The sequence below is a fragment of the Engraulis encrasicolus genome, chromosome 11, assembly GCF_034702125.1.
Source record: "Engraulis encrasicolus isolate BLACKSEA-1 chromosome 11, IST_EnEncr_1.0, whole genome shotgun sequence".
Taxonomy (NCBI): domain Eukaryota; kingdom Metazoa; phylum Chordata; class Actinopteri; order Clupeiformes; family Engraulidae; genus Engraulis; species Engraulis encrasicolus.
In genome coordinates, this window is record NC_085867.1 from 8,650,811 (window position 1) to 8,661,573 (window position 10,763).

At 45.7% G+C, this 10,763-nt stretch overlaps 1 protein-coding gene across 1 annotated transcript in view; it reads right to left on the reverse strand.

The window, feature by feature from the left end:
* lamc3 (laminin, gamma 3) overlaps positions 1-10,359 on the reverse strand; it is a 260,022-nt gene extending 249,663 nt beyond the window's left edge. The window contains exon 1 of the mRNA XM_063211092.1: positions 8,810-10,359. Coding sequence (XP_063067162.1) covers positions 8,810-9,209 — 400 coding nt within the window. The 5' untranslated portion in view covers positions 9,210-10,359. The remainder of the gene's footprint in view (positions 1-8,809) is intronic.
* Between the last annotated feature and the right edge of the window lie 404 nt (positions 10,360-10,763).

Consider the following 10,763-nt stretch of genomic DNA (forward strand, 5'->3'; position numbering starts at 1 on the left):
TTTAACTCCTAAAATAAGCCCTTTCCCAATTTTGATACTAGTCTCTGAGCTATTTGTGACAAATGGCATTGCCCGCAGTTTGCAGTCACTTCTGCAAATCTGGACGGGGAACAAAAAGAGGGCATTTTTGTCTGGACAACACAGTCTCATCCCAAATCGTCAATTTCTGACTAGCGTTTTTGGACTATTTTCCGACGTTTTTTTTTTTACGTAGAGGGCGTGCCTGCCACGTTGCATGTTCACAAGGTCGCCTAAGCCTAGACCTTTTACTAACCCTCACCGTCAGTGAAGTTGTGATGCCACAAGGGGGCGCCTTTGAGGTGCACGTCACATTTTGAATCCAAGGACATAGTACTTTTGATGTCAAAAAAATCCAGTCTGCTCAAAGGTAGTAAGAAATTGACGAGTTTGGATGAGATGCTGTGGTTCTTGGGGCCTCAGAAATAAAATAGTCCAACAACTACGGCCCCTTGTGACTGCCGCCCACCAGGAAATGCACTGTATAGCAGACTACCAGACCACAAGAACTGGTCACTTGTTTCAAGTATTCACTAAGTCATGAAAAGAGAAAAAAAACACTAGTTGATGCACTCTTTACTTACGTTAAAATACCTTTATTACACACTTGCTACATGCCTATGCGTTTCGACACATTGTCTGTCTGTCATGATGAAGACAATGTATCGAAATGCTTAGGCAGGTAGCCAGTGTTTAATAAAGGCTTTTTAGCTTTAGCAAGGACAGCCTCAAATAGTGTTTTTAATCTTTTCATGACAGTTTGGACGCCCAAGTTCTTTTTGATGAGCGCCCTTTTTGTCTAATTGGATACATGACCCAGTGAATCATTCCCTTTTCTCTTTTTTTTACTCACTAAGTCAATTTGTCAAAAAGGGACTCATCATTTGTCTTCATTTTACTCCTATTCTTTTTCTGTGAAGCAGTACTTCCCGAGTGCACCATATTAAAGGCACTGTACAGAATGTGATGTGATGGGTTTTTTTAAGTGTCTGTGTTGAACAAAGATGAATTGTGAGAAAATGCACACTGCCCACTATTAGTAAATGTTTATGTGATGGCACATGTTGGCAGGATTATTTTTCAACACTCCTTTGTTGTGTACAGTTGATTTTTGACACAAATGACAATGACACAAATAACTCATACTGTCCTCATTCTTTTTCATTTTTTTTTTCTTAGCAGCAGAAAAGCAGACAAACAAAACAGCTGTCGTTTCGGCTGTTGCCTTTGTCACGAGACACTGTCGAAGGCAAGAGACGAAATTTTGATCTGCTTTTCTGCTGCTATCTCAAAAAAAAAAGAATTGCAAAGACAAGTAGAAATTAGTGTGATCCAACTCTTCATTCTACAAATTAATTCCTGGACAAACAAGGGTGGAAATTGCAGCTAAATGCTTTGGAACATAGATGCAGTGACTTTCTCCAGCGGATTTACTCACCAGTGAGAAAACACCTCCAAAGGTTCTTTGAGTATGGCATTATATGTTCAGTTGTGATATGAATCCACTGGAGAAAGTCACTGCATGCCATTAATCAGGACTCACAATGGGAGAGACAGGTAGACACATGTAGCTGATGAACCAACCAATCAAAGATGACCCAATGTGAAGTGCATGAGCCTTCGAAGTGTGTCAGCCTAATTAGTCACGCCCAGTGATTGGATACGCCGCAAGGTTCTCCAAAGAGTATCCAATCACTGGCCGTTATTACGAAGGCTGATACACTTCGAAGGACGGACACTAGACATTGAGAAACGGCCAGAGCCATGGCATGGCACTTATTTCTACACCTGCTCATTAGTGTGGACTCCTGGGTGGGAAAATGATCTTGTCCGGCATCACTCTGTCTAGAAGGGACAAGGGACCGGAGCAATCATGCAAGGATTACCGTCAATGCTGAACACTGGCTTCTCTAATGGATGAAACTCTTAGTGCACAAACATACAGTATAACAGTGTGTGTGTGTGTGTGTGTGTGTGTGCAGTGGTATAGTCTACGTAGAACGCAGGTATACAGAGTATACCCACTTCGAAATTTTAGGGGCTTCCATATACCCACTTAAAATTGATTGATCCATTGTTTAGAATAGCATAAATATATACAGTATACCCACTTCAAAAAAGTAGACTACACCGCTGTGTGTGTGTGTGTGTGTGTGTGTGTGTGTGTGTGTGTGTGTGTGTGTGTGTGTGTGTGTGTGTGTGTGTGTGTGTGTGTGTGTGTGTGTGTGTGTGTGTGTGTGTGTGTGTGTGTGTGTGTGTGTGTGTGTGTGTGTGTGTGTGTGTGTGTGTGTGTGTGTGTGTGTGTGCGCGCGTGTGTGTGCGCGTGCGTGTGCCTGTGCGCGTGCCTGTGCATCTTTTCCGTTTGAATGGGTCGGCTTCACTTTGATTGATGTACATCTTGCCATACTGCTGCACTAACTCACTGCTTAGCGAAGATGAATGACACTCACGCTGAGACTGCATGTGTTCATTGTGCAAGTGTGTGTGTGTGTATGAGTGTGTGTGCGCACACACTCCATTACATACCGTATGTGTGGGCGTATGATTTACAACAACAAAGCAGAAAAATCAAAAAGAAGTTGCTTTAAAATATGTCAAGAACTAAACTTTGAATGTATGTGTATATCTATTGTCTGTGCGTGGGAGTGTCCATGTTTACAGCTGTTGATAGACATTTCACTGCAGTATCTGTGTATATACAAAGTAAAGATTTGTAATCTCCTGTTGTGTCTAGGTGTGCTTTTAAGTGGTCCTCTGTGTGTTCCTGTGTGTATGTTTTTGTGGGTGGCTTTTGTAAGAAACAGATCATTTTCTCCACCCAAACACACTTTGCAGGCCCTGACAGCAAATGCTCCGCAACAAGACAGATGCTTTGGTGATCAAACTGCCAACTTTCTCATTCCCCACCACTTAAAAGAAGGGAAAGAATGCAGACATAAGAGGGAAAGAAAGAGAGAGAGAATGGGACAGAGAGAGAGAGAGAGAATGAGAGCGAGCGGGACAGAGAGAGAGAGAAAAGAGAGAGGGGGGGGGGGTAGATGCATGAGAAGATGAACATGATTAACCAGTGAAGAAAGAAAGAAAGAAAGAAAGAAAGAAAGAAAGAAAGAAAGAAAGAAAGAAAGAAAGAAAGAAAGAAAGAAAGAAAGAAAGAAAGAAAGAAAGAAAGAAAGAGGGAAAATAAAAGATCCGGAAGGGAAGGAGACTGTGGGTTTCAGACAGAAGGTGACCATGTGTGTTTGTGTTTGTGCTTGTGTGCCTGTGTGTGCCTGTGTGTGCGCGTGTGTGTGTGTGTGTGTGTGTGTGTGTGTGTGTGTGTGTGTGTGTGTGTGTGTGTGTGTGAGAGAGAGAGAGAGAGAGAGAGAGAGGGGGGGGGGGAGAGAGAGAGAGAGAGAGAGAGAGAGAGATGAGGCAGTGAAGAAAATAGCAACAAGAAATAAATCCATCTTCTTATTACTGTGTGCTAGCCTGTCTATGGGCAGTGTGTGCAGACAGTACTGCATCCGAGCATGCATCTGTGGCAGAGGGTGTGTGTGTGTGTGTGTGTGTGTGTGTGTGTGTGTGTGTGTGTGTGTGTGTGTGTGTGTGTGTGTGTGTGTGTGTGTGTGTGTGTGTGTGTGTGTGTGTGTGTGTGTGTATTTGTGTGTGTGTGTGTGGTAGAGTGAGTGTGTGTGTGTGTGGTAGAGTGCGTGCGTGCGTGCACGCACGTGTGTGAGAGACGGCCAGTCCTTAAGTGAAACAGGCCGGTGCAGTGTTGCAGTACAAAGAGAGTGTCTCTCCCTCTCCTCTCCTCTCCCTCTGCTCTCCTCTCCTTCTCTCCTCTCCTCTCCCTCTCCCTCTGCTCTCCTCTCCTCTCCTCCCCTTCTCTCCTCTCCTTCCCGCTGCTCTCCTCTCCTCTCCTCTCCCTCTCCCTCTCTCTATGCTCCCTTCTCCCCTCCTTCCCCCTCCTCTCCTCTCCTCTCCTCTCCTCTCCTCTCCTCTCCCTCTCCCTCTCCCTCTCTCTATGCTCCCATCTCCCCTCCTTCGCCCTCCTCTCCTCTCCTCCCCGCTGCTCTCCTCTCCTCTCCTCTCCTCTCCTCTCCTCTTCTCTTCTCTCCTCTCCTCTCCTCTCCCCTCCTCTCCTCTCTTCTCCTCTCCTCTCCTCCCCATGACGCTACATCTGGTTTGAATTCATCTCTCTGCTTGTTTCACATTGCATTGCCCCAGTCACTCACACACAACAACGCTCTCAACAAAGCTGTGTGTGTGTGCGTGCCATATGCATGTGTGTGTGTGTGTGTGTGTGTGTGTGTGTGTGTGTGTGTGTGTGTGTGTGTGTGTGTGTGTGTGTGTGTGTGTGTGTGTGTGTGTGTGTGTGTGTGTGTGTGTGTGTGTGTGTGTGTGTGTGTGTGTGTGTGTGTGTGTGTGTGTGTGTGTGTGTGTGTGTGTGTGTGTGTGTGTGTTACTTGCTTTTCACACAAGTCACACAAAACTACTCTTAACTAAGTGGTGTGAGTCTGTGTGTACGTGTGTGTGTGTGTGTGTGTGTGTGTGTGTGTGTGTGTGTGTGTGTGTGTGTGTGTGTGTGTGTGTGTGTGTGTGTGTGTGTGTGTGTGTGTGTGTGTGTGTGTGTGCGTGTGTGTGTGTGTGTGTGTTACTTGCTTTGCTACTTACTTGTCTGTGTCTGTGTCTCTGTCTCTGTGTGTATGAGTGTGTGAGTGTGGGTGTGGGTGTGGGTGTGGGTGTGGGTGTGTGTGCATTGTTTGTTTGTAACAGCTGCTCACAATGTTAAACTTAAACAAGCTGTTGGCTGACTACTCCTCTGGCAATATAAATACAAAAGTAAAAAAAATACTCAAATACTCGCCTCCCTGCCATGGTCTATCAGGTCATTCATGAGTGTCTATCTAGCCCTGGCTTACGGAGTCATTCAGGTACACATGTACACACACACACACATACACACACATGCATGTACAGTAAACATGCACGCACATACGCACGCATATATGCATGTACACACACACACACACACACACACACACACACACACACACACACACACACACACACACACACACACACACACACACACACACACACACACACATCCATGCGCGCACACACACACACACATGCATGCATGAATGTAAATACCGGTATGCACGCTCACACTTAGGCACAAGCATGCACACACGCACACACACGCGCCCGCGCGCGCGCACACACAAAAACACTCACACACACAAACACACACATACACACACACACACACACACACACACACACACACAAACACACACATACACACACACACACACACACACACACACACACACACACACACACACACACACACACACACACACACACACACACACACACACACACACACACACACACACACACACACACACACACACACACACACACACACACACACACACACACACACTGGGAGACTCCCATGATTGTTTGGAGTTTCCCATGTGGACCATGTTTCACTCCACACACACTCCACCCTCCAGCCATAGTGTAACTGTAATGTTGAGCACATTTGGTACCTCACATGTTTCACATTTACAGTTAAGTGAACATTTTGCAGTGCAAAGCTAGTTCATCGCCTTAATGTTTTCAGGTCATACGGTACAGAACAAAAGAAGATCAGGTAACACTTTACTTGACGTGTTCTTGCATAATACATTCATAGCAGCTGTTATAAAGTCTGCACGAAGCATTCATGATTGTGTACTGACCCATTCATATCAAACCTTTCATGAACCTTGCAGACGGAAGGAAAACAACTTGTCAAAATAAATTCTAAACAAAGCAGCATTGCCGGTTTTGTTCTGCACCCTCAATGACTACTGATTTTGACAAGTTGCTGTCCCTTTGTCTTCCATGTCTATGAAAGGTTTGGCATACAGTATATCACGAAAGTGAATACACCCCTCACAGTTTTGCAGATTTTTGAGTATATCTTTTCATAGGAAAGCATTACAGAAATTTCACTTTGACACAATGATTAGTGATCTTTTAACAACATATTTAACCGCTTAAATTTCTTGTTCACTCAGAAAAAAACAAAATACAGCCATTAATGTTTGAACATGTACTCACAAAAGTGAGTACACCCCAGATTAAAATCCGGTAGAGAAGGGGCTATGTTGGCTCGAATCGTCTCGAAATGAAAAGGGATGACAAGGGAGGTCATCAGTGTGCGTTTCAACCTTTCTTTGCATTTAACTTTTAAATTTTGAGTCTGCATCTGGCTTAAATAGATTGGTGTGAGATTTGAATGCAATCCTATGGAGAATATCATGATCTGCTTCAGTAGTCACAGTGCATGTTGACATGTATGTTTCTTTTAGGTGTATTTCAGATTGCCAATGTTGACAGCATTCATGCATCCCCAAACCATGTCAGTCCCACTACCATGCTTGGCTTATGAGAGGATACACCTTTTTTGTAAAACTCACTTGTTTACCACCACACATGCTTGACACCATCTAAAGCAAATTTGTTTATCTTGGTCTCAAGAGAAATGAACAGACCAAGGATATGGATCACTGGAACCATGTCGTGTGATCTGAAGAGACCAAGATAAACAAATTTGCTTTAGATGGTGTCAAGCATGTGTGGTGGTAAACAAGTGAGTTTTACAAAAAAGGTGTATCCTCTCATAAGCCAAGCATGGTAGTGGGACTGACATGGTTTGGGGATGCATGAATGCTGTCAACATTGGCAATCTGAAATACACCTAAAAGAAACATGCATGTCAACATGCACTGTGACTACTGAAGCAGATCATGATATTCTCCATAGGATTACATTCAAATCTCACACCAATCTATTTAAGCCAGATGCAGACTCAAAATTTAAAAGTTCAATGCAAAGAAAGGTTGAAACGCACACTGATGACCTCCCTTGTCATCCCTTTTCATTTCGTTTCATTTCGAGACGATTCGAGCCAACATAGCCCCTTCTCTACCGGATTTTAATCTGGGGTGTACTCACTTTTGTGAGTACATGTTCAAACATTAATGGCTGTATTTTGTTTTCTTCTGAGTGAACAAGAAATTTAAGCGGTTAAATATGTTGTTAAAAGGTCACTAATCATTGTGTCGAAGTGAAATTTCTGTAATGCTGTCCTATGAAAAGATATACTCAAAAATCTGCAAAACTGTGAGGGGTGTATTCACTTTCGTGATATACTGTATATGTTTTACGAAACAGTCATGAATCCTCCATGCAAAGTTTATAACAGCTGCTATGAATGTGCTGTGCAGCAACATGTCAAGTAAAGTCTAACCGAACAGAAATGTTACTTGAATGTAGTATTGAAGGCTCATGTTGGTTTGGCCTATTCATAACTTCCCCTCTCTCATCTCCGTCGAGAGAGAGAACGTCCAAGTGAGGTAAAGAGAGAGAGCGAGAGAGAGAGAGTGAGAGAGAGAGGGAGAGCATGAGAGTGAGAGAAAGAGAGAGAGAGATTTACACTGAGCTTCCACTTTAACATCAGCATTGATACACATCTCTCACCCTGCTGCACAGGTACTGTAGTAAATCCCATTCTATTTTACGAGAGGTGTGTCAGCGGAGGTACACTGTCAACATTCATCATCTTATCAGAGGCTGACAGCAGATATGCAGAGCAGAGCAGAGAAGGGCCGCTGTACATTAGCTGATACACGCCTTTGGAACAGGCTCTGTGTGTGTGTGTGTGTGTGTGTGTGTGTGTGTGTGTGTGTGTGTGTGCATCTGCGTGTGTGTGTGTGTGTGTGTGTGTGTGTGTGTGTGTGTATGTGTGTGTGTAAGCATGTGTGTCTGTGTGTTTGTGTGTGTGTGTGTGAGAGAGAGAGAGAGAGAGAGAGAGAGAGAGAGAGAGAGAGAGAGAGAGAGAGAGAGAGAGAGAGAGAAAAGGAGGAGCAACACTGAGCCGTGTGTGTGTGTCTGTCCATTAATAGCTAAATGCTTCCATAACAGCTCCGCCTTTGCCAATGCTCTCCGGAGTCATTTCATCACACACACACACACACACACACACACACACACACACACACACACACACACACACACACACACACACACACACACACACACAGTAGTCTGATAAAGTGGGAGATCGGAGAGTATCAAAACAGAGCATCCATTAAGAGTACAGACACATCCCCACTGCACTGCACCCCATGCAAAACGCATTAGGATGGGATGCTGCTACGCTGATTGCAATAGCATATCTTCTCTTCCAATGCCAACTCTTGTAGAAGCTCTCCCTCTCTATTATTAAATCTGTCACACAGAATATTGGTACCAATAAGGCAACTTTGTATGCAGCAACACAGCACAACATTCACTCATATACAGTATACTGTAGTCACAAATACTGGCTATGTGTCTAGGCCGAGGTTTGAATGAGACAAGCAAGCAGGTGAACATCGTACCCAAGTGGTACCCCTCATCACAGCCTCATTTTGATATTACCGCCATCCTGGTAAACATGCGCACACGCATACCCACTTACACACTTACACACTTACGCATGCACACAGACATGCAGGCATGCACCTAACGCACACGCCATAACCCCCCCCATGCCCCCGAAACATACACACACGCACGCCCACTTACACACTTACACAGTTAACGTTACACACGTCATTCATGAGTGTCTATGTAGCTCTGACTTACTGAGTCATTCAGGTGCACACGTACACACACTCACACATACACACGCATGCATGTACAGTAAACATGCACGCACATAAGCACACACATACACAAACACACACACACACACACACACACCTACCGAGATGTAGCGTGAGATTGACTGAGTTGGGGTGCTGCACGCCGTAGTACATGGACTGGCTCTGCCACCAGGTGGGCTCCTCCGCAGTGTGGAAGTCCGTCAGGTAGGTGGCGCCGTGGTGCCGCGCCGGGTCGCCGGCGTCGCAGCTGTGGCAGAACCTCTTGGAGCCCGTCTGCATGCAGTAGTCCTCGGGCGGCGAGCCGCACGCGTTGGACGCCATGACAGTGCGGTTGAAGGCGGCGTTCTCGAACTTGGGCATGCAGCGGCTCGGCAGGCCCTCGTCGTCGTAGCAGGTGTCCATGGCGGCCATGACGGGCGGCGGGCCCGACGTGTGGAGGAGGACGAGGATGAGGCGCAGGAGGAGGAGAGAGGAGGCGGAGGAGGACGGGAGAGAGGCCATGATGATAACACACTACGCTACACAACACTGCAGTACACGGAAGTTTGATTGTAAGTCGTTTTGTATAAAAACGTCTGCCGAATATAATGTAATGTCAGTGTAATACACTACACCACTTATATACCACAAGAAAATCCACAAAGACACACACGCAACACACAAGCACAAGTTCAAGCACAATGCGAACCCGCAAGACACATGCACTCTCTCACTCTCTTAGAGATGCCTGCTAGCCCAAAACACTGCTTGCTCACGATACCGCTCCGACTGAGTCATACAAGAAAACTCAATAAACACTGACTCTTTCTACTGGCACAGAGACACTCAGACATGCACACATTCACACAGCGCACTGACTTGCAGACTCTCAGACTGTATACACTCACAAACTTATACACAAACACACACACTAAGACACACTCTCTCTCTCACACACACACACACACACTAAGACACACACACACACACACACACACACAAAGATTGAGATAGCTGTGTGGCCTAGACTGAAGGAGGCCCTGAGATGAAAATTGCGCTATTATCACAGCCGACCATTTTAGCACACACACACACACACGCGCGCGCACACACACACACACACACACACTCAAACACGTGGGCACACCGGCAGGTCCTACTCCACAAATACAGTCGCGCACAAACAAGCACTGCTCAGAACCCACAGAGTAACTGCCTCAGAATACAGACAAACACCAGAAACTAGACACACATACACACGCCGAGCAGACGCACACACACCCACACACACTGATCAAAAGTCATCTGCAAACTAGGCAAGAAAAGAAATGCTCCTCCAAGGTATGTATGCACAAACAACAATCTCAGCAAGCGCAGACATACACAAACACACACACTGGCACACAGCAGATACTACAACATCAGAAATGTCATCTGAAGAAAAGCTTCAAAGCAGCTTTATCTTTCCAGAGGCAAAGTTTCTTTTGAAAACTTTTTTCTCTGAAAACTCACGCACTCTCTCTCTCTCTCTCAGTTTCTAAAAAAGTTTCTCTCTGTCTGATTCCTTGTTATTCCCTGTTGTTTGTCTGGCTCTCCTCTACTTTTGGCTGGTTCTCTGTTCTGTTCGTACTCCAATTGTAATCTGCAGTCCAGGACCATGTGTTACTCCTGAGAGGAGGGGAGGCAGTCTGGTCTGCAGTGGGACCAAGGCATGCACTGGGGTTGGGGAGGAAGGGGAGAGAGAGGGGGGGGGAGGGAGGAGAGGCAGTCTGCAATGGGACCCAGACATAGCAGTGGATGGGGAGGGAGGAGAGAGAGAGAGAGAGAGAGAGAGAGAGAGAGAGAGAGAGAGAGAGAGAGAGAGAGAAAGAGAGTGAGAGAGAGAGAGAGAGAGAGACACGGGCATGTCTGGGGTTGGAGAGCAAGCAGGGGTGGAGGAAGAGGAGAGAGGGGGATGAGGGGGTATAGAGAGAGAGGGAAAGAAAAGGAAAGAGAGAGAGAGGGTGCGCGTGTGTGTGTGAGAGAGAGGGAGGGGGACGGAAGAAAGAGAGGGAGGAATAAGGGAGGGACTTATAC